Below are 25,080 nucleotides of genomic sequence, written 5' to 3'. Positions count from 1 at the left end.
AGCAGAGTGCATGCGCATGGTAAATCTGCAATCGCTGAGATGGCACATGGCCTGCATCAGTGACATGTCTGAAACGATGCCTGTTTCTGCATCGATGTTCAGTGACGCCATTTAATATTAACTCGGCAGTGTCCTCCTGTCCATTGGAGGTTGCTCTAGAGAGTGAATCGGCGAGGGTGAGCTCTACAGCGAGCCAGCATGCAGTGTCCTCCAACTTGAAGCCTTGCCATCGCCGCCACCACAGTAGCAGTAGGACTACGAATCCATTACGCTCACATCTGAACCAACCAAGAGAGGAAGCATGAGTGTGGTGACGGGGGCGCTGGGAAGCCTCGCCCCCAAGCTTCTTCAGCTGCTCCATGGTGAGTACAAGCTCCAGAAGGGCGTTCGGAAGCAGGTGCAGTGGCTCCACAGCGAGCTGGAGAGCATCCACGCCTTCCTCCGCAAGGTCGCTGCTGTGCCATGGGACCGGCTCGACGAGCTGGTGAAGGTGTGGGCGCGCGAGGTCAGGGAGGCATCTTACGACATGGAGGATGTCCTCGACACCTTCCTCGTGCGCGTCGATGGCGCAGAGCCTGCCGACCCGAGCAGGCTCAGACGCGCCATGAAGAAGCTGGGTGAGCTGTTCACCAAGGCCAAGGCTCGCCGTGATATTGCGGGTGCCATCGACGATATCAAGAAGCATCTCGACGAGGTAGCTGAAAGGCGTCAGAAGTACAAACTCGATGAGATGATTATGTCCAAGTCAATTACATCAGCGTCCACTATTGATCCTCGCCTTACTGCTATGTACAAAGAGGTTTCCCAACTGATTGGCGTTGACAAGTCAAGGGACGAGCTCATCTCTATGCTGAATCTATCCCAACCGGATGATGATGCGCCTGACAAGAAAACTATCAAGAAGGTTTCTATTGTTGGTGTTGGAGGATTGGGCAAAACCACTCTTGCCAAAGCGGTGTATGACAAGCTTAAGTCGCAATACGATTGTGGGGCTTTTGTTTCAGTTGGTAGGGATCATGATTTGGTAAAAGTTTTCAAGGACATTCTCTTTGATCTTGACAAAAATAGGTATGAGAACATTCATAACACTGGAAGAGGTGTTGATCTCCTCATTCGTGAAGTTCGAGAATTCCTAGAGAACAAGAGGTACACATCAGAAATCCAATTGTAAATTGTAATTAGCAAGTGCCTTTTAAGATGATGTTGCTCCACAATTTGCTGTAGGTTATACTAAAAATATTATCTCCGCATCGTCTATGCATGCCAGACTGCTTCTTGAGATTGATGTTTTTCTACTCCACACATATAAAAAAAATGCATAATTCAGTGGTATCCGACATAATTGCTTTTAGCTCACCTGTTAGAAAAATGCATAATTCAGTGGTGTCCGACATAAAAGGGCATGCATAGTATCATAATTTAATTAATGGCTTAAACATTTCTAATTCATAATTGAACTTAGTTTTTTTTATATTTTTCTTCTGCAACTATAAACTTTCAACTTATAGTATAAAAATAAGGACCCTAAAAAATATAGTATAAAATAATCTCATAAGACGATAACTTCTTATTGCATATGCATAAAAGTTGAGGTATATTTTAAGAAAAAGAACAGTTTTAGGGTCACCTTGTGTTGCAACATGCACTTAGATGTGTAACTTCTGTATACAACTTGGCCTTAAATTTGTAGTTTTTTTAAAAAAAATTAAAACCTTTAATGTGTAGTTTTCAATTTTTCATGCATATGACCAAAGTTGTAGGTTACTTCTTGAAGTTACTCTTCTATAATTACTTTCAACTACGATTCCTAGTCAGAAAGATTCTGAAACATCAATGCACTGTATATTTGTACTGACATAATAGTCATGAGTTTGATATGTAATGGCGACTACTTTTAATGTTAGAATTTTTTAAATTATGTAGAAGCTCCAACATTATTACTAACCAATGGTTCTTCCACTTTGGTGTGGATAGGTATTTTATTGTTATTGATGATGTATGGGAGGTACGCACCTGGGAAGCAATCGAACTAGCACTTGTTGAGAATAATCATGGAAGTAAAGTAATCACAACTACTCGAAATGTTGAAGTTGCCAAAGCATCTGGTGAGGTTTACAAGCTGAAACAACTTTCCAATGATGACTCCATGAAATTATTTTATACAAGGTTATCTAGAGCAGACCGAAAGTTCCTTGATAACCATCCAGATGACATTACTGAGAAAATTCTAAAGAAATGTGCTGGTATACCATTAGCAATCATCACAATGGCTAGTTTGTTGGCTGGTAAACCAGAATGCGAATGGTCAATGGTCTACAACTCTATTGGTTTTCATACTACAGATAACAGGGAAGCTGAAGATACTATGACAATACTTTCATTTAGCTACTATGATCTGCCTCCAGATTTGAGGACATGCTTACTATATCTAAGTACATATCCAGAAGATTATTTGATCCAAAAGGATTCTTTGATATGGAAGTGGATAGCTGAAGGATTTATTGATGGGAAACAGGGAACAAGATTATTTGAGCTTGGAGAAAGATACTTCAATGATCTCATTAATAGAAGCTTGATCCAGCCAGTGGAGAGCTTGTGGGATGGCAGAGTAGAAAGCTGTCGTGTTCATGATATGGTTCTTGATCTGATGCGTAAGCTTTCATCTGATGAAAACTTTATTGCTATATTAGGTAATAATGTTGAAGGAACACCTGCACCAAGCATTGTCCGTCGGTTAGCCAACCAAAACAGAATAGCCGAGCACATTAATTCTGAAACAATGGTTACTGGGATGCCAAAAGTGAGGTCATATACCGCATTCAAGTGTTTTATTGATAGTCCGGACCAGTTTTTGAGATTTAAACTTTTGCGCGTGCTGGACATAGTATACTGTAGCTTTGAGAAAGGTTGCCACCTTGAGCATCTTGGTGATTTACTTCACTTGAGGTACCTTAGAATAAGATTCAACGGTAGTTCCCTTGAGCTCCCCATACAACTAGGGAATCTAAAGTTACTGCAAACACTCGATGTGCAGGGAACATTGCCAGCGAGCATTGTGCACCTAACAGAGCTGCTCTGGCTATGTGCTGACGGAAAGGTACCTGATGGGATTGGGAAGCTGGTTTCCCTGGAGGAGCTAAGAATATTTTTTGGTTGCAGTGATAAGCCCAAGAGATTTGTCAAGGAGCTTGCCAGCCTGCGAGAACTGAGGGTGCTCGTGTTCGGCACTCAAGGGGCGGACGAGAGCATGCAGAGAGATTTTGTGGAGTCTCTAAGCAATCTGCAAAAGATCCAGCATATAAATGTGCACGGTTCAGCTTGGCACGCAGATACAGCCATGTGGGAAGCAGCAGGCTTTGTGCTCCCACGACCTCTCCATTATCTGGGATGGCAGTTAATTAGATTTTCCAAATTGCCGTCATGCATTAATCCCACACGTCTTCCCAACCTGGCCCACTTGGCACTGTTTGTGATTACTATGGATGAGCAGGATCTGAAACTCCTTGCGAGGTTACCGACGCTCTGTTATCTCAACCTGACAACAAAGTCCACAGTAACAGCAAGCAATATTAACTCCAGTGATCGCTGCTTCTTCCAGAAGTTGAGGTACTTTGAGACCGATGCAATGGTGCAGTTTGAGCAGCCCGACGAGGAGGACACTAGCGTTTCATTGCATATGTGGAATGGAGAGGATGCCTTGCCCTTTGCCTCTAGAAAAAACAATGACTCCAGAAAAGTTGTACCCTCTGGCGTGATGCCAAATCTTGAAGTGCTTGAGCATCATGTCCGTTTGCGGGCCCTTCGGGAACTCACAGGAGGTAACTACAGTGACTACTGTGGGAATATTGGCTTGGAGTACATGCCTTCCCTTCGAGAACTCAGAGGTTGGATCATCTCTCGTGGCTTGCCTGCTTGGGAGAGCGATGATGCGTTGGTTGCACTGAGGGACGCATGCAACGTCCATCCCAACCATCCCACGTTTGGTATGCATGGATCATTTTAATCAGGTACGACGAGAAATTTGTAGTTCCGATCAAATTAATATCTCATTATTTGTTTCTATCTTGTTACAGTTCTATCTCCATTTTGGCATATATTATATATATACAACACTTGTTTGTCTCTACCCAATTAATTATTAGCTTTATCCGAATTTTCAGGGGGGGAGACAATAATAATGTGTCTTAAAGAGATACAAATTTGGATCTGCATGCGTACAGTGTATGTAAGTACTCTCTCCAACCTGTTCTGTTCTATCCTAGCTGATTTTGAAAATGTGTTAGCCCACTTTCCATTATGCGAACATCTATGCTGATGTATGAAACTACCAAACCTGTTTTAGCACATACTGATGTTCGATCATTGAATCCATTACATAACGGACGTAGTTTTTTTCAGTCACTGGCTGCACCGACTCTGTTTCTGGCCACCAGTCGATACTCTGTTTTCCAGTCTCCTATGTCCTATATCGATATAACATGTACTGTGCTGCCTCGATGGTTGGTTCCTTCGTTTGATTTGTACATAAGTCACTTGTTTATAATCTGTCACGTGAGAGTCTATGACACATCTATCCTTCTATGATTCTTCACTAGGAAGTAAGCACTTTGGTCATCGCATAATTAATGGTTGTAAGCATAGTATGTGCACAAAGATTAAGTAGAATTATTGATGTTTCTGATCCAAGTTTCTGCATGAACCGTGGTGCAGCTCAAATGGAGTTGGCTTCAATGCTTGTAAGACTACAACAGAGCCCATCGCCACAAGACACAACTTCACTTGACTGTGAGCCAGACGGTTTCGGCTCTTATGTTCCCCCGAGCTATTTTCTATTCGAATAAATAAAATATGCTGTATCAAATTTCCAATGTACTCTGCTGCTATTAGAACCTGCTGCAACATTTTTCTTTTTGCTGAACTCGTGGCTTGTATTATTTATTTAGTTTCTGGACCTTACTGTGGTTCGTACATTCTAGGCATGGAACAAGCGACGTATTTATGTGCTGTCGTAGAGGTCCAGCTACGGCAGTTGCTGAATGAAATTTGCACCTTTTTTTTTTCCTTTCTTGAACAAGCAGGAGGGCTGCGTGCCGTTCTATATTACGGAAGAAGATAAAAGAGGAGGGAAACACCACTAAGTACACTGTTTTTGAAAAGTTATAGACTCACCTGTGCTAAAAGAAAAGTGACCTTAACCATAACCTCTACTGAAACTGAACATCGGCTAGGGCGGTCAAAAGAATTGGGAAAGAGTGAAAGACCAGAATTGCGTAAAACAATATCGTCTGTAAATTTCGTATTCCCGTCGGTAGAGTAATACACAACCAGCCGTTAGCTGGGAGCAAAAGGCGTCACAACAATGTGCAGAAGTTTACACCTGCAGAAGCTTTAGCCTCAATCAGATGGAGCTATATATATGCAGATGCCAAAAACAAGCTGAAAAAACTTAGAATGGACAAGAACAATGTCAGAGATTTCGCAGCCGATCGAGTTGACCTCGGACAGACCTTGGGAACCCCGCGGAGCACAACCGCACCAGAAAAGAAATCCCATGAGGGCAGCCCAGTGAAATCTAATGCGTGATTCACCGTCTCCTGCGGTCCTGGTTAGACGTGGCTTTGACTTTTTTGGCATCCATTTTACTATGTATTTACACATATTTTATATCTAGATGCATATCAAAATGGATGTACCAAAAAAGTCAAAGCGACTTATAATATTAAATGGAGGGAGTAGGTTGCTGCTGATCATGTACCAATCTCTTATATACGGAGAGGCCAGCGCCTGGATATCCGGAGCCTGTTGTGCCCATCTGCTCAGATTCACGTGCCGCCCGCCCCCGGCTCGCCCGGATGACTCGCCCCCGGCCCCGGATGGCTCGCCACCGCCCACGGCTCATCACGCGGACGCGACAGGGTGCTGGTCACCTCCACCGCGTAGGACTCCTTTGCTACGAATCGTGTGGGTCTCTTCCCCACCGGTGCCGTGCTGCGTAAGCCTCCTCCCCACACCGTCGGCGGCGGCCTGCGCCTCCTTCCCGCGTCAGTGGCCACAGCCCTCGACGACACCAATGATGGGGGCTTGCACCTACAACATAAAACACTTGCTGCGACATACAACTAAAACATATGAAACATTTGGAACATATGCGTATAGCCACTATAACATGTGCAACATCAAAAGAACATACTTGTAACATACGTCTAAAATAGATGAAACATTTTTAGTAGACGCTAGCAACATACCTCTGAAACACTTGCAACACATGCAACATTCAAATCTACTGTTGAACATTCATATAAAACACATGCAACGAACCTCCGAAACATGTAAAGCACTTGAAATTGAGATATACATTTACAATATACGCTTTCGGTACAACATCTCCTGGTGGGGGACTGCGGTAGCGGAAGCACCTTGGCGTGGCGGGGGATGGGCACAGTGAGGCGGAGTGGGCACAGCAGGGGAGGAGCACGGCGCACGGTGGGAAAAGGCGGCAGCTGCGAGGTGGAGTGGGGCAGGCACCGCTTTCCCAGCATTACCGTTCTATATAAACACATGAGAGAAATTGAAGTGGACTGGAGAAGGAATCAATCTGAAAAAAAACTACAAGTACCGTTTCCTTCTTGAAGGCTTGTCTAGGCTATCCAGTTTTTCGCCGTTAGTCTCTTGCCGTCTGCCATGGCGCTTCTCCAAGGGTGGTGGTGCTCAGTGCTCCAATGGATCATTTCTTCGGCCAAGTTGTTGTTAGTTGGGTAGTTGTTAGTTGGGTCGATTCAATCAAGCTGCAAGTAGTGGCGTGAGTTGTGATAGTTATACCAAAGTTATGCAGGATGAGTGAGGCACTCTCCTCAATTGTATGGTTTTTCTGGTCCAGTTTCCATTCAAAAAACTGGACTGGCACTTGCCTTTTTTCTTTCATTGTCTAATAGAAATCACGGAAAAGCTTTTACCGTCCTTTCTAAAAAAATGTCAAACGTGGAGACTAAAAGGTGACTAAGGCCCTGTTTGGTTCTAGGGACTCAAAGAGACTAAAGACCATTAAGACAGATAAATAAAGACCAAAATACCCCTACTTCTCTTGCCTAGCTGCGCCGAGGAATGGGGCATGCCGCGCCACTCCTGCCCGAGCTCCGTCTCGCCGACAGTTGCACGCGCGCCCGGGGAGGGGCGCTGCCGCGGGCCGTGGTGGGGAGGGGGCGCCAAGATGTCGGAGGTGGGGAGGGGCCGCCTAGATGCCGGAGGTGGGGAAGGGGCATCGGGATGCCAGAGCTGGCCGCCGTCTCCGTCGCGGCCACGAGCTCACCACCATCTCGTTGCACGCCGGGATGGTGGAGAGCGGAGGCGGGGCGCCTCCACGCTGTCAGATCCAGGGAGAGAAGACGCCGTTGCCGATGCTTGGAGGAAGGGCTCACCGCACCGCCGTAGCCTTCCCCCGTGCACGGCCGTGAGCTCCAGGGGCCGCGAGCTCCTTGTTCGCCGTCGCCATCGCGCATAGCCTCATCGCTCAGTCGCTATCGGTGCTCTAGGCCGCGGCGACGCACGCTACAGCGGGCAGACGCGGATGGTCCCGACACAATAAAAGAGGAGAGAGATAAGGGCATGGTTTGTCAACTTGGCCTAAGAGCCCCAAATAGCCATCCTTCAAGGGCTACAGCCCAAACGTCTTCTAGTCGCTTTAGTAGTCCATGTGTTCGAGAAAGTAGGGACTATTTGGGACTAAAATGGACTCAGTAGTCTCTAGTCCCATCTAACCAAACAGGCCCCAAAGTAGTTCAATCCCCTTTAGTCTTCAAGGGGTTACTACAGTAACAAACAGGATACAAGTTAAGTCAGAATTTTCCTCTCTTTTTTTGCATTTTCCTTTTTTTGAGGTTGTGGGTTGCAATTAAAGCCCTACCTTTTCAGATGCTTAATTAATTATTGATTTCAGATTGTACTGAAGCTTTCCTCCGATCTGAATTTCATTGCGTATTTGGAGATGCTAAAAATTTCAGACCACCTCTGTTAATAAAATTCCTTGTCTTCTGAAATTATTTTTGTATTAGTAAGATGTGGTTTCCCTTAAAATATTATTTTTAGAGACGCTTCCAATTTTAGACCGCCTCTGTTAATAAAATGTAAAATTTTAATATGGAAAAATATGGACCATTTATTGGGCGATATCGGACGGTGTAAAAATAAGAGGTACCTAACTGAAAATATCTGGAGGTACCAAATTGGTGGGGGGTAATACCAACTTAGGTCGGACCGGTACCAAAATATGTAGAGCAATATCTATTTTTCATTTTATTTTATTTTTCCGAATATGGGTAATCGGTCATTTTAGTACTGTCATTCAAGGTAAAAAATGGGATAGCTTCTATACGTGTACTTGTATTGGAAGACATTTCTTCTTTAATTTTGAAATGAAAAAAGAGTGTATATGACGTCATCATGACCCAGTCCGGCGTTAGGCAGGCCACGCGGCTTCGCGCCATCCGCTCCCTGACCGCCACATATATGCTCCCAGGATTCCTCGGTGCTGAACAGCACGAGGAGGCCCGAGAGGATGGTCACGTGAGGTGACAGTGAGATGTTCAGCCGCATGGATGCATGCGCAGCGTCACATGGACGCATGTGCTACCAGCGTAGGTACCCGAGGCCCATCGATGGATGGCTGCCATAGTCCCCCGGCTGCCTGGTTGCTTCTCTTCAGCTACTGCAGGCCCGAATTTTTTACATTTTAGTCTTTTTTTTAAAGTTTCTCATAAATAGACCCCTGGCGGAAAGAATTCAGAAAATGAACCCTAGCTCGGCGCCATCGATGCTGGCGCCGAGCCCCTGGGTTGGGGCGAACTTACATGGAAGGAAGCTCGGCGCCAGTCACTCTGGCGCCGAGCTCGGTGCCGTAGATGCTGGCGCCGAGCTCGGCGCCGTTGACGCTGGCGCCGAGCATGCAGTTTCAGCGCGTCGTTAGGTCGCCGTGCTCTGGGTGGCCACCATCACCGTGCTCTTCTCACTGCCGGTCACGTACCCGGTCACCAAGGACACGCTCAACTACACACCCGTCGCCGTCGGGGGCCTCTTCTTCCTCGTCCTCGCGTCCTGGGTGCTCAGCGCCAGGCACTGGTTCAAGGGCCCCGTCACCAATCTGGACGGATGAATTGGGTTGCTGGACATGCATCGTCAAGCATCATGCATTCATCGTTCATGCCGGGGTGGAGTCGGATCGGATATATGTTGAGCCGGCCCTGTCGCGCAGTGGAGGCTAGGCTACTCACAAGCTAGTGGGCGGCTGCTGCTGTAGCTAGGTCGCCTGCTTTGTTTATAGCATAGTAAACTGTGCGTGAGTAGAGGCAGGGAAGAGTTCGAGGCAACGACATGTTGTAACTACTTTGTTCAAAAAAAAAGGACTAGGAAGGAAACGGATGGAATGAATTATATCGCAATTGATAAATGCATCTGAGAAGTAGGACTGACATGTTAGGCAAACCTATCAGGAGGCAAATTTTGAAGGACCCGGTCCTTCCTTCATCATGGAGGACCTTGCACAACTGGAACGAGGTTCTTTGCCGAGGGCCGGATACGCTCGGCAAAGAAGCCTTTGCCCTCGGCAAAGGCTTTGCCGAGAGTCGGCACAGTACCTCACGGCAAAGGCTACTTTGCCGAGAGCCGCATCTCGGGCTCTCGGCAAAGGATTTGCCGAGGGTTAGCCGGCCGTCGGCAAAAATTTTCGCCGTGACGGCGAGAGGTCACGGTAAAGTTGGTCTTTGCCGAGAGCCTTAGCAAGCTCTCGGCAAAAAATTTCTGAATTTTTTTCCAAAAAACTTTGCCGAGCGTCTGTCAGAAGAGCTCTCGGCAAAGAATATTGACAATTTTTTTTAGACATTTTTTTGCCGAGAGCTATGGCTCAGCTCTCTGCAAAGGCTTCCTCTTTGCCGAGCGCTATGGTCATGCGCTCGGCAAAGCTGGGATTCTGTGTGTTCCAAAATTCCCAGCTTTGCCGAGGGCATGACCATAGCCCTCGGCAAAGCCACAGCCAGTTTTGCCAAAGCGGTGTATGACAAGCTTAAACCACTCTTGCCAAAGCGGTGTATGACAAGCTTAAACCACAATACGACCGGTGTATGACAAGCTTAAACCACAATACGACTGCGGGGCTTTCATTTCAATCGGTCGGGATCATGACTTGGTAAGAGTTTTCAAGGATATTCTCTTTCATCTTGACAGTGAAAACCATAAGGACATTCACAACACTGAGAGAGGCGTCGAGCTCCTTATTCACCAACTCCGAGAATTCCTGAAGAAAAAGAGGTAACACAGACATCCAATTGTAAATTGTATTTAGCCTGTGCTTTAAGATATTGCTCCTCGGTTAGTCGATGCTACACTATGTCGTATGTTATCCTAAAAATGCTATCTCCACATCATCTATGTGAGACTACTTGAGATTGATTTTCTCCACTCCATGCCCTGAGTGCTCTTTTTTTAAGTATGCAGCTTTTATACTACTTCACTAGCTATAAAAAAGGACAATGCATTTAGCACTTCTAAGCATCATAGTTTAATTAAGTAAATTCATAAACATTTTTACAAGCTTAGATTTTGAAAATGTGTTCCTTCTGAAACTATAAATTATAGGAAAAACAACGTTTTAGGGTTGCCTATGTTTGCAACATGGCCATAGATGAGTAAGTTCTGTGTAATAAAGTATCCTTAAATAGGAAGTTTTCTTCAAATAGGCCATTTGGTGTGTAGTTTCTATAAATATCACTACTAGAATCCCGAATTACCTTGGGTGCTAAAAAAACACAAAGGAAAATACTAGAACCGCAAAGGAAATTATCCTTGACCATTAACCATCGCAACTTCCATCATGTGTTTTATTTTTACTAACGCGACCTTGTGTTTTATGTGTCATGCTGACTTCCTTTAATCTTAGCAAATTTCTTGCTTCTGCAGAAGCTCCAAACTTTATTAACCAATGGTTCTTCCACTTTGGTGTGGATAGGTATTTTATTGTTATTGATGATGTATGGGAGGTACGCACCTGGGAAGCAATCGAACTAGCACTTGTTGAGAATAATCATGGAAGTAAAGTAATCACAACTACTCGAAATGTTGAAGTTGCCAAAGCATCTGGTGAGGTTTACAAGCTGAAACAACTTTCCTATGATGACTCCATGAAATTATTTTATACAAGGTTATCTAGAGCAGACCGAAAGTTCCTTGATAACCATCCAGATGACATTTCTAAGAAAATTCTAAAGAAATGTGCTGGTATACCATTAGCAATCATCACAATGGCTAGTTTGTTGGCTGGTAAACCAGAATGCGAATGGTCAGTGGTCTACAACTCTATTGGTTTTCATACTACAGATAACAGGGAAGCTGAAGATACTATGACAATACTTTCATTTAGCTACTATGATCTGCCTCCACATTTGAGGACATGCTTACTATATCTAAGTACATATCCAGAAGATTATGAGATCGAAAAAGGATTCTTTGATATGGAAGTGGATAGCTGAAGAATTTATTGATGGGAAATAGGGAACAAGATTATTTGAGCTTGGAGAAAGATATTTCAATGATCTCATTAATAGAAGCTTGATCCAGCCTATGGAGAGCAAGTGGAATGGCAGAGTGGAATACTGTCGTGTTCATGATATGGTTCTTGATCTGATGCGTAAGGTTTCATCTGATGAAAACTTTATTACTATATTGGGTGACAATGTTGAAGGAGCACCTGCACCAAGCAATGTCCATCGGTTAGCCCACCAAAACAGAATAGCCGAGCACATTAATTTTGAAACAATGGTTACTGGGATGCAAAAAGTGAGGTCATATACCGCATTCAAGTGTTTTATTGATAGCCGGGACCAGTTTTTGAGATTTAAACTTTTGCGCGTGCTGGACATAGTAGACTGCAGCTTTGAGAAAGGTTGCCACCTTGAGCATCTTGGTGATTTACTTCACTTGAGGTACCTTGGTCTAAGATTCTACGGTAGTTCCCCTGAGCTCCCCATACAACTAAGGAATCTAAAGTTACTGCAAACACTCGATGTGGGCGGAACGTTGCCAGCTAGCATTGTGCAACTAAAAGATCTGGTCCGGCTATGTGCTCACAAAAAGGTACCGGATGGCATTGGGAAGCTAGTTTCCCTGGAGGAGCTAATAATATTAAATGGTTGCAGTGATGAGCCCAAGACATTTTTCAAGGAGCTTGCCAGCCTGCGAGAACTGAGGGTGCTTGCATTTGCCACTTATGATGGGGCGGACAAGAGCATGCAGGGAGATTACGTGGAGTCTCTAAGCAATCTGCAAAAGATCCAGCATATAGATGTGTACGGTTCAGATTGGCAGGTAGATACAGCCATGTGGGAAGCAGCAGGCTTTGTGCTCCCACGACCTCTCCATTATTTGGGATGGCAGGCAATTAGATTGTCCAAATTGCCGTCATGCATTAATCCCACACGTCTTCCCAACCTGGCCCACTTGGAGCTGTCCGTGACTACTATGGATGAGCAGGATCTGAAACTCCTTGCTAGGTTGCCGACGCTCTGTTATCTCAGACTCTTAACAGTGTCCACGGTAACAGCAAGCAATATTAACTCCAGTGATCGCAGCTTCTTCCAGAAGTTGAGGCACTTTGCGACCAATGCAATGGTCCTGTTTGAGCAGCCCGACGAGAAGGACACTAGCGTTTCATTGCATATGTGGAATGGAGAGGATGCTATGCCCTTTGCCTCTAGAAAAAGCAATGACTCCAGAAAAGTTATACCCTCTAGCGTGATGCCAAATCTTGAAGTGCTTGTTTTTTATGTCCCTTTGCGCGGGCCCTAAAAGATAACTCAGAGGGCGGATCGACCGTGAAGACGTGCCTGTTGCGGAGAGCGATGCTGCGTTGGCTGATGCTGCGTGGGCTGCACTGAGAGACGCATGCAACGTCCATCCCAACCATCCCACGTTGAGAATTTCGTAGTTCCGATCAAGTTAATATCTCATTATTTGTTTCTATCTTATTACAGTTATGTCTCCATTTTGGCATATATATATATATATATATATACAGCACTTGCTTGTCTCTACTCAATTAATTATTAGCTTTATCCGAATTTTCAGGGGGAGACAATAATAATGTCAAATGTGTCTTGAGGAGATACGAATCTGGATCTGCTTGCGTACAGTGTAAGTGAGTACTCTCTCCAACCTGTTCTCGTGCATGTCAGCCATTCGACTGCACAGATTTTGAAAAATGTGTTAGCCCACTTTCCGTCAAACAAATAACTTTGTGATTCCTGAGAGAGACATATCTGGTACAGCACCGTCGCATTTCCATTATGCGAACATCTATGCTGATGTATGAAACTACCAAACCTGTTTTAGCACATACTGATTTTACATCATTGAATCCATTACATAACGGACGTAGTTTTTTTCAGTCACTGGCTGCACCGACTCTATTTCTGGCCACCAGTCGATACTCTGTTTTCCAGCCTCCTATGTCCTATATCGATGTAACATGTACTGTGCTGCCTCGATTTGTTTATAATCTGTCACGTGAGAGTCTATGACACATCTATCCTTCTATGATTCTTCACTAGGAAGTAAGCACTTTGGTCATCGGATAATTTATGGTTCTAAGCATAGTATTATTAGTTGGTTTCTCGACCTTTTCTGTGGTTCGTACATTCTAATAAGCTTGGAACGTATTTATATTTATGTTGTGCGAAAGTTTGAGGAGGCTTTATGTGTTGCTTGCGTTGCCTCAGGGTGCCTTTTTGCATTGCCGCTGCCTGGTTTCCACACGACGCATTTGCCCGCTGGGATGCTGGATCCAGGCATGGAACAAGAGAACAGAGAATGCAGCCATGGAGCCGGCAGACCCGGTAGAGGTTGAAAACATATCATTTTTATTTAGAAATGGTAATTTCTCCGATATGGCTTAAACCTCTAGACACGGTGGTTAAAAATAGTGCAACCGCATAGGAGAAAATAGAGTGGACTAAAATTTTTAGACACAAGGTCTCTAGAGTCTAGACACGGCACGATCCAAAAATTTTAGCTGCGTCATGGCCATGGCTAACAGCCGTTCCGTTGGTATGGGTCTTCATCCCGTGGGCCTACAGTTCAGTAACAAATGTGATTGCTGGCCCATGGGCCACGTCGGCCCCCGTGGCGAGAACAGCAGGCCAATGGGTATGTGCGATATATACTCATTGCTCAAAAAAAAAAGATGTGCGATATATACTCACTATATATACTCACTATATAATAAAAAGATGTTACAAGTACTGTTTTTCCGGGTGTCAGTGGTTATTCCTAAGTCACAACTTAAATGAGAATAGGAAACACAGAGCATATCCCATATATAGTTTAAACTGGATGGAAATATTACTTTCTGGGAAAATATGTGGTGGAAAGCAAAAATACACAAAGTCCAAACCGGTGTCAGCAAAAGACAACACATCATCTACGTACATTCATTTGGGGTCTCATCTCTTGATCTCGAGTCTACTGAGCAATTGTTTTTTGGGCTGCTGCCAACTCTTTGTCGCCATTTAGAATGTCAAGAACCTCCGTCATGGTGGACAGTCTGCTGGATTCTCGAAGGCCATCTCTCAAGCCTCCCTTCTATCGGTCTCCTCGGCCGCAACCCGAGTCGAGGGTTCATCTCCTTCATCTTCGATGCAGGAGGGGACCGATAGGCATCTTCACCATCATCTTCCTTAATGGTAAATCTTGGAGTCCTGACATAGAACCAGTAGTGGTACCAATCGTTGCTCCAGCGATTACGCTGAGCATAAGCAATCAAATACCTTTTCCTAGCCCTTCGAAAGTCCGCTTGGGCATAAAGGTACAAATGGCAAACTGCTCCTCCTTCGTCAGGCCTTTGACCGTGATCCGCTTCAGCTGCCGCTGAAGCTCATAATGCGCGCAAAAGCAGTCAATATCAGCATCCAACATTGAACGTGAGGCTTGCCCAATAGAACTTTGCCAAAGCCAAAATCCCATTTGGAGTCAACTCATTCAGTTGCACAGAGAAGGCCTCCAGCACATCCTTCACAAACCTTACCCATGGCATGCGCAGGGCCACAATAAAGAAGTCACGTAGGCACAGACTCACCCTTCGGAGCTGTAGCCCGGCCTTCGGCAAACCATCCAAGCTCAGCATACTTCTTCACATCCGCCTCAAAGGTGAGCGAAGGACCAAACTCGAAAGCCTTCGCATATTCAACCTTGCCTTAGCCAGTCTTGCTACCGCCTTTGATTAGATCCTTAGGGCTGGCCTGAACATCGCTCAGAGCTCTTCCAAATGTTGAGCCCTCACACTCGCCATCAAGGATTGCTCAAAATACAAATTCCACTCCCGAACCTTCACGTTAGAAAGCCTAGACCAAGGACCACAGCCACAAAATGTAGCCACTTCCAACAAACGCGATGAAGGATCTCTAAAAACAATGGCAGAAACAAAAAAGCTGGATCTTTAACCGTAGGTAATGTGACAGGGGGTGCCTCCGATCTACCACCCAAATAACTTTAAACAGTGCCCCAACTAACGGTCCAACTTCCACCTTGTCACGGTCAAACTCCTGTCCATTTGTTTCAACAGTAAAACACTAAGGAAACCAACCACTTCAAAAGTGAACGCGGCGCAAGTCTGACACAAGAGAGCCCGGAGAGGGAGGTGGTAAGAGAACCCTCGGACTCGAAGGCAAGCATCAAGATTTGAGGATCAGGCTCACCTATGTCAAACCTCACCCTCGAAGGAGGAACTGTTGGGGAGCGAAGCCTCCAGCCTAAGGGTTCGCTAACCAAGGCTAACAAACGCCATGCAGGTGTCGTGAATCCAGGAGCGCCGACGAAGGCAAGATAGTCCTTCGGTGAGGACCTACATGAGCCGAGCCACAGGCCGGCGGTGAAGGCAAGGATAATCTTCAGTGGGGACCCACGTGAGCCGAGCGGCAAGCTAACGGCGAAGGCAAGGCGGACCTTCGGCAAAGGACCCGTGCAAGCCAAAGCGATGGAGTGACAGATGAAGGCTAGGTGAGTCTTCAGCAAAGACTTCCAGGGCGAGCCTTTGTGTTGAAATCCCGAGGATCCCAAGCAGCCTCGGGAGAAACCAGCAGGCTAAGCCCATCTTCATTTCTTCTAGAGACAATAGGCAATAGGTCCGCCAATTACTGGAGAAGGAAGCCCTTGCAGCGGAGGTCCATAAATCAGGCTCGACTACTTGATGGGCCTAGGGTTTTGACTCGACAAGGGCCCAATAGAGAAGGTTGTTGTGTATGTAAATGTCGCTAAATCCCTCGGCGTTGGTGTACTCCGTAAAAGGGGGAATATGCCAAAATATCTGAAGCAGGCAAGGGGCATTTGTGTACTTGTGAACATGTATAGCCGTACCCATTAAACGAGGACTTGAGCCCCAAGAAAGATAGATCAGTTGGCACACCACCCAAGGAACTATTGTCTCAACAATTGTGTCGGAGTGAGTGAAGCCACTCGGTTGAGGACCATTGCCTTCGCTCGTTCCTTCCATTCATTTTCCTGGGCCCCCTCATTCCTTCCCGCTGGGATCCCTCAATTCCAACAGGTCCTCCAAATCCTAGAGCCAGCCCTACAGCCATTGGTGAGTATAAATAGATAGCTATCCCATCTTTTTATATCAACATTTTATAACTTTGTTTCGAATATTTCTTCCCCTAAATGATTTTAATTGAAAAACATTTTAACTACAAAGTTTTAAATCGTATCAAGCACTATAACTATGGTATAAGATAAGTCCCCATCCAAGATTGTTTGAAAATTTCAAAAAAATTGAATATAGAAATATGTCAATTTAAAACAAATATTTGAGACTCTGAATAACTTCAAATAGAAAGCTTTTGAACAAATAGCTTGTTGATTGGATCAACTACTACAACTTTTGTACTAACCATGTGATTATTCAAGGTCGTTTGGACATTATAAATTTTGGATTTCAATATCAATGAATTTAAAACAAATATTTGGGCCTCTAAATAACTTCAATTCAAAAACTTTTCAACTACAAAGTTCAAGATTGTAGCGACAGACTTTGATATAGACCATGTCCACATCCAATGTTTTTTGAAAAGTTTTAAAATAAAATTTCAAAACCTCTGACTAACAATATTTTGGGACTCTAAATAGTTCCAACTAAAAAAACTTATATGCTATATAGTTGTAGATCGTGTGGAGGGATATAATTTTGATATAAAGTTTGTTGTCATCCAACGTCATATGAAAAAGTTATGAATTCTATTTAGATGTAACTATTATGATGCCCACATGCGTTAATTATTAACGGCGATTTTTAGAGATCCACCCTTATTAGAACGTCCGCTTTTGTTAATGTCTATTGTTACAGACGAACTTCTTATGATGGCCGCCTCTGTTAACCGATTCATGACAGATCGAGACAAACGTCCTAAGTCGACCGCCTTTATAAATCGACGATTAACTGAGAGACGAATGTTTGCCTAGAGGCCACTAGGCGGTCCCCATATACATGTGCCTATGTTATATTAATCAAAGAGGTTGTCCGAAAATTAATTTTCTAGTAGTACGAACTATTGATATCTGATCATCATTGCTGCCTGGACTCCACTAGGCCTAGTGACACACAATGCTCCCTGGAGAAGGCTTGGTATGCTGATTCGTTTGGTTTGGAATGGGGCTAATGGATTGGTTTCTAATTTGGCCTGACTTGGTTCAGTTAATACTAAAGGTTGCAGGTAATAGGTTGGATTCGTTTGGGTGTACTGGAAGGCACGCTTGTTTTGGTTTGGTTTCGGGTAGGATATAATTGATGCTTTTGGGTGGTTACACAATGGTATGAGAATATGAGATTTATTTCGGTGAACCGTAAGCTACATGCTTGTCTACCCTGAGTTGGGATTTGGACTGTTTCAGCTGATGGGTTGAGCTGACACTAACATGCAAAACAGAAAAATAGTTGGTTTATTTGGGGGTCTGAATGTATAATTTGAGGTTGTTTGGTTAAATTTCTGCACTAGTGGAGTAATGGCGTGCATTGTGTCACTTGTGCTGTGCATGGTTGAGATAGTTTTTGGTTGGCTCAGTTAGGATTTCAAGCCATTATTAGTAGCACTTCTGCAGGGGGAAACCAAAAGGACAAAGCCATCGACCACGCCCTGCGCCTCAGGCTCTCATCCTAGCTCTGAGTAGAACGCAATAACGGAGCAGCCTGCAGTGGAGAGGTCAGGGAGGCATCCTACGACATGGAGGATATCATCGACACCTTTCTCGTTCGCGTCGACGGCGGAAAGAACAACTCCGACTCCAGCAGCCTCAAACTTGCCATGACGAAGCTGGGTGAGCTGTTCAGCAAGGCCAAGGCTCGCCGTGATATTGCAGCAAAGATCATGGACATAACAAAGCATCTCGAGGAGGTGGCCAACAATCGTCAGAAGTACAAACTTGATGAGATTATGTGCAAGCCACTCGCAGCAACGTCAACTATTGATCCTCGCCTTAAAGCTATGTACAAAGAAGTGACACAACTTATTGGCGTCGACAAGTCAAGCGACGAGCTCATGTCTATGCTGAATACATCCCAACAGGATCATGATATCTCCAATAAGAAGATGAAGATGGTTTCAGTTGTGGGAGTTGGAGGATTGGGTAAAACCACTCTTGCCAGAGCGGTGTATGACAAGCTAAAACCACAATACGACTGCGGGGCTTTCATTTCAATCGGTCGGGATCATGACTTGGTAAAAGTTTTCAAGGATATTCTCTTTCATCTTGACAGTGAAAACCATAAGGACATTCACAACACTGAGAGAGGCGTCGAGCTCCTCATTCACCAACTCCGAGAATTCCTGAAGGAAAAGAGGTAACACAGACATCCAATTGTAAATTGTATTTAGCCTGTGCTTTTAAGATATTGCTCCTCAGTTAGTCGATGCTACACTATGTCGTATGTTATCCTAAAAATGCTATCTCCACATCATTTATGCGAGACTACTTGAGATTAATTTTCTCCACTCCATGCCCTGAGTGCTCTTTTTTTAAGTATACCATAAGCACATAATCTCCACATCATTTATAGTATGCAGCTTTTAGACTACTTCACTAGCTATAAAAAAGGACAATGCATTTAGCACTTCTAAGCATCATAGTTTAATTAAGTAAATACATAAACATTTTTACGAGCTTAGATTTTGAAAATGTGTTCCTTCTGAAACTATAAATTATAGGAAAAACAACGTTTTAGGGTTGCCTATGTTTGCAACATGGCCATAGATGAGTAAGTTTTGTGTAATAAAGTGTCCTTAAATAGGAAGTTTTCTTCAAATAGGCCACTTGGTGTGTAGTTTCTATAAATATCACTACTAGAACCCCGAATTACCTTGGGTGCTAAAAAATGCAAAGGAAAATACTAGAACTGCAAAGGAAATTATCCTTGACCATTAACCATCGCAACTTCCCTCATGTGTTTTATTTTTACTAACGCGACCTTTGTGTTTTATGTGTCATGCTGACTTCCTTTAATCTTAGCAAATTTCTTGCTTCCGCAGAAGCTCCAAACTTTATTAACCAATGGTACTTACACTTTGGTGTGGATAGGTATTTTATTGTTATTGATGATGTATGGGAGGTACGCACCTGGGAAGCAATCGAACTAGCACTTGTTGAGAATAATTGTGGATGTAAAGTAATCACAACTACTAGAAATGTTGATGTTGCCAAAGCATCTGGTGAGGTTTACAAGCTGAAACAACTCTCCTATGATGACTCCATGAAATTATTTTATACAAGGTTATCTAGAGCAGACCGAAAGTTCCTTGATAACCATCCAGATGACATTTCTGAGAAAATTCTAAAGAAATGTGCTGGTATACCATTAGCAATCATCACAATGGCTAGTTTGTTGGCTAGTAAACCAGAATGCGAATGGTCAATGGTCTACAACTCTATTGGTTTTCATACTACAGATAACAGGGAAGCTGAAGATACTATGACAATACTTTCATTTAGCTACTATGATCTGCCTCCACATTTGAGGACATGCTTACTATATCTAAGTATATATCCAGAAGATTATGAGATCGAAAAGGATTATTTGATATGGAAGTGGATAGCTGAAGGATTTATTGATGGGAAACAGGGAACACGATTATTTGAGCTTGGAGAAAGATACTTCAATGATCTCATTAATGGAAGCTTGATCCAGCCAGTGAGGATCTGGTGGAATGACATAGTAGAAAGCTGTCGTGTTCATGATATGGTTCTTGATCTGATGCGTAAGCTTTCATCTGATGAAAACTTTATTGCTATATTAGGTGATAATGTTGAAGGAACACCTGCACCAAGCAGTGTCCGTCGGTTAGCCAACCAAAACAGAATAGCCGAGCACATTAATTCTGAAACAATGGTTACTGGGATGCCAAAAGTGAGGTCATATACCGCATTCAAGTGTTTTATTGAAAGCCAGGACCAGTTTTTGAGATTTAAACTTTTGCGCCTGCTGGACACAGTAGGCTGCAGCTTTGAGAAAGGTTGCCACCTTGAGCGTCTTGGTGATTTACTTCACTTGAGGTACCTTAGGATAAGATTATGCGCTAGTTCCCCTGAGCTCCCCATACAACTATGGAATCTAAAGTTACTGCAAACACTCAATGTGCAGGGAACATTGCCAGCAAGCATTGTGCACCTAACAGAGCTGCTCCGGCTATGTGCTGACGAAAAGGTACCGGATGGGATTGGGAAGCTGGTTTCCCTGGAGGAGCTAAGAATAATCAATGGTTGCAGTGATAAGCCCAAGAGATTTTTCAAGGAGCTTGCCAGCCTGCGAGAACTGAGGGTGCTTGAATTTGCCACTTATGACAAAAAGGAATTTGCCACTTTTGTTTCAGAATTAACTTCTTACATATGTAGTTTTCATCAATTAAGCCATTTGGTGTGTAGTTTCTATAAATATCACTACTAGAATCCCGAATTACCTTGGGTGCTAAAAAAACGCAAAGGAAAATACTAGAACCGCAAAGGAAATTATCCTTGACCATTAACCATCGCAACTTCCGTCATGTGTTTTATTTTTACTAACGCGACCTTGTGTTTTATCTGTCATGCTGACTTCCTTTAATCTTAGCAAATTTCTTGCTTCTGCAGAAGCTCCAAACTTTATTAACCAATGGTTCTTCCACTTTGGTGTGGATAGGTATTTTATTGTTATTGATGATGTATGGGAGGTACGCACCTGGGAAGCAATCGAACTAGCACTTGTTGAGAATAATTGTGGATGTAAAGTAATCACAACTACTAGAAATGTTGATGTTGCCAAAGCATCTGGTGAGGTTTACAAGCTGAAACAACTTTCCTATGATGACTCCATGAAATTATTTTATACAAGGTTATCTAGAGCAGACCGAAAGTTCCTTGATAACCATCCAGATGACATTTCTGAGAAAATTCTAAAGAAATGTGCTGGTATACCATTAGCAATCATCACAATGGCTAGTTTGTTGGCTAGTAAACCAGAATGCGAATGGTCAATGGTCTACAACTCTATTGGTTTTCATACTACAGATAACAGGGAAGCTGAAGATACTATGACAATACTTTCATTTAGCTACTATGATCTGCCTCCACATTTGAGGACATGCTTACTATATCTAAGTACATATCCAGAAGATTATTTGATCCTAAAGGATTCTTTGATATGGAAGTGGATAGCTGTAGGATTTATTGATGGGAAACAGGGGACAAGATTATTTGAGCTTGGACAAAGATACTTCAATGATCTCATTAATAGAAGCTTGATCCAGCCATTGGAGAATGAGTCGAATGGCAGAGTAGAAAGCTGTCATGTTCATGATATGGTTCTTGATCTGATGCGTAAGCTTTCATCTGATGAAAACTTTATTGCTATATTAGGTGATAATGTTGAAGCAACACCTGCACCAAGCAGTGTCCGTCGGTTAGCCAACCAGAACAGAATAGCCAAGCACATTAATTCTGAAGCAATGATCACTGGGATGCAAAAAGTGAGGTCTTATACTGCACTCAGGTGTTTTATTGATAGCCGGGACCAGTTTTTGAGATTTAAAGTTTTGCGCGTGCTAGACATAGTATACTGCAGCTTTGAGAAAGGTTGCCACCTTGAGCATCTTGGTGATTTACTTCACTTGAGGTACCTTAGGATGAGATTCAACGCTAGTTCCCCTGAGCTCCCCATACAACTAGGGAATCTAAAGTTACTGCAAACACTCGATGTGCAGGGAACATTGCCAGCAAGCATTGTGCACCTAACAGAGCTGCTCCGGCTATGTGCTGACGGAAAGGTACCTGATGGGATTGGGAAGCTGGTTTCCCTGGAGGAGCTAAGAATATTTTTTGGTTGCAGTGATAAGCCCAAGAGATTTGTCAAGGAGCTTGCCAACCTGCGAGAACTGAGGGTGCTCGTGTTCGGCACTGATGGGGCGGATGAGAGCATGCAGAGAGATTTCGTGGAGTCTGTAAAGAATCTGCAAAAGCTCCAGTATATACAAGTTCGCGGTTCAGCTTGGCACGCAGATACAGCCATGTGGGGAGCAGCAGGCTTTGTGCTCTCACGACCTCTCCATTATTTGGGATGGCATGCAATTAGATTGTCCAAATTGTCGTCATGCATTAATCCATCAGCTCTTCCCATCCTGGCCCACTTGGAGCTGTTTGTGATTACTATGGATGAGCAGGATCTGGAACTCCTTGCTAGGTTACCGGCGCTCTGTTATCTCGACCTGAGTACAGAGTCCACGGTAACAGCAAGCAATATTAACTCCAGTGATCGCAGCTTCTTCCAGAAGTTGAGGCACTTCGTTACCAATGCAGTGGTTCTGTTTGAGCAGGCCAACGAGGAGGACACTAGCGTTTCATTGTATATGTGGAATGGAGAGGATGCTATGCCCTTTGCCTCTAGAAAAAACAATGACTCCAGAAAAGTTGTACCCTCTGGCGTGATGCCAAATCTTGAAATGCTTCAATTTGATGTCCCTCTGTGGGCTCTAAAAGATAACTACAGTGACTACTGTGTGAATATTGGCTTGGAGTACCTGCCTTCCCTTCGGGAACTCAGAGGGGAGATCATCTGTGTAGACGTGCCTGATGCGGAGAGGGATGCTGCGTTGGCTTCACTGAGAAATGCATGCAATGTGCATCCTAACCATCCTACGTTTCATATGGTATCATATTAATCAGGTACGACGAGAATTTTGTAGTTCTGATCAAATTAATATCTCATAATTTGTTTCTATCTTGTTACAGTTCTGTCTCCATTTTGGCATATATTATATATATACAGCACTCGCTTGTCTCTACTCAATTAATTATTAGCTTTATCCGAATTTTCAGGGGGAGACAATAATAATGTGTCTTGAGGAGATACGAATTTGGATCTGCATGCGTACAGTGTATGTAAGTACTCTCTCCAACCTGTTCTGTCCTATCCTAGCTGATGGTGTCACTGTTGCTGCTCGTGAGTGTCAGCCATTCGACCGCACAGATTTTGAAAATGTGTTAGCCCACTTTCCGTCAAACAAATAACTTTGTGATTCCTGAGAGAGACATATCTGGTACAGCACCGTCGCATTTCCATTATGCGAACATCTATGCTGATGTATGAAACTACCAAACCTGTTTTAGCACATACTGATTTTCCATCATTGAATCCATTACTGTTTTAGCTTCACCGACTCTGTTTCTGGCCACCAGTTGATACTCTGTTTTCCAGTTCCAGTCTCCTATGTCCTATATCGATGTAACATGTACTGTGCTGCCTCGATTTGTTTATAATCTGTCACGTGAGAGTCTATGACACATCTATCCTTCTATGATTCTTCACTAGGAAGTAAGCACTTTGGTCATCGGATAATTTATGGTTGTAAGCATAGTATGTGCACAATGATTAAGTAGAATTATTGATGTTTCTGATCCAAGTTTCTGCATGAACCGTGGAGCAGCTCAAATGGAGTTGGCTTCAATGCTTGTAAGACTACAACAGAGCCCATCGCCACAAGACACAACTTCACTTGACTGTGAGCCAGACGGTTTTGGCTCTTATCACTACTAGAAATACCCCCCTATAGTGACGCTTTATTTATGTGTTAGACACGTTTTATTTCGTCACTACAAGATTGTAGGCACGCTTTTATAAAGCGTGTTAGAAGCGTCTTTGCATGGACCATGTCAGGACTTGTAGATACGAGTTCCCTAAGCGTGTCAAGGTGATAAAGAGACGTTTTGTAGGGACGTTAGTTGCATGCCTACGCATATTGATACACTTTTATAGATACATTCATATAACATGTCTATTTGTGTAGTAACGTTATATAGCAGCGCTTCATTATGCGCTAAGAAATGTAGAGACGTTCTCATAGATTCACTTATATTATGTGTGTACTAATGTAGTCACGTTGTGTAATGACGTTGTATTGTGTGTTAAAAAGTATAGAGACGTTCTCATAGATACATTTACATTATGTGTGTACTAATATAGTCACGTTGTGTAATGACGTTGTATTGTGTATTAAGAAGTATAGAGACGGTTGGGTAGATTCATTTATATTGCGTGTCTAATAATATAGATACATTGTCATTTATATTTCGTGTCTACTAATATAGCCAGGTTATACTTTAATGTTTTATAAAGTCATATAAAAAATATAGATATTTAGAGAGTGAATCATGCAGGCATTACATTGAACAATCCATTTTTGTCTTTACAAAACAAGATACTGATTAACTCATTAAAGTACACTCAAAGACAAACCATGTTCATAAAGAAAAATAGGCAAAGTGACAATATCATACAAATATCTATTATTTTTTTCACTAACATCTAAAATCTATGTTGTCCACTCCGAAACTTGTAGCTTGTCTTTCCATCCATATCAAGTTACATGTTTTCACCATACTGCAAAATAAAAGGAGATTAAATTGACAAACATGAATTCTAATCAAACGAATCTCGCAAGAATGAAACATACCAAGTTGTGCAGTTTGAGTTGAACTCTTAAGCCTCTTAACCTACAATAAGACATGTGTTTAGAGAGATGGTATAATTTTAGA

General features: G+C 43.4%; 3 protein-coding genes across 3 annotated transcripts; all 3 read left to right on the top strand.

The window, feature by feature from the left end:
* Positions 1–129: 129 nt before the first annotated feature.
* On the top strand, positions 130–5,061 carry LOC136484284 (disease resistance protein Pik-2-like). The gene is made up of 4 exons (XM_066481531.1): positions 130–1,146; positions 1,975–4,007; positions 4,161–4,225; positions 4,711–5,061. The coding sequence occupies exons 1-2, from the start codon at positions 302–304 to the stop codon at positions 4,001–4,003; spliced, it is 2,874 nt and encodes a 957-aa protein (XP_066337628.1). The 5' UTR covers positions 130–301; the 3' UTR covers positions 4,004–4,007; positions 4,161–4,225; positions 4,711–5,061.
* A 6,543-nt stretch (positions 5,062–11,604) lies between these two features.
* On the top strand, positions 11,605–12,828 carry LOC136480948 (putative inactive disease susceptibility protein LOV1). The gene has a single exon (XM_066478365.1). It carries the CDS (start codon positions 11,605–11,607, stop codon positions 12,826–12,828), a length of 1,224 nt encoding a protein of 407 aa, XP_066334462.1.
* A 5,420-nt stretch (positions 12,829–18,248) lies between these two features.
* On the top strand, positions 18,249–23,207 carry LOC136480947 (uncharacterized). Its single transcript, XM_066478364.1, has 5 exons — positions 18,249–18,865; positions 19,600–20,425; positions 20,514–20,552; positions 20,660–20,909; positions 21,145–23,207. The coding sequence occupies exons 1-5, from the start codon at positions 18,249–18,251 to the stop codon at positions 23,205–23,207; spliced, it is 3,795 nt and encodes a 1,264-aa protein (XP_066334461.1).
* Positions 23,208–25,080: the final 1,873 nt, after the last annotated feature.

This window comes from Miscanthus floridulus, chromosome 9 (genome assembly GCF_019320115.1).
Source record: "Miscanthus floridulus cultivar M001 chromosome 9, ASM1932011v1, whole genome shotgun sequence".
Lineage (NCBI taxonomy): Eukaryota > Viridiplantae > Streptophyta > Magnoliopsida > Poales > Poaceae > Miscanthus > Miscanthus floridulus.
Note: the sequence above shows the minus strand (reverse complement) of the source record. Positions and strands in the feature narration are given on the sequence as shown.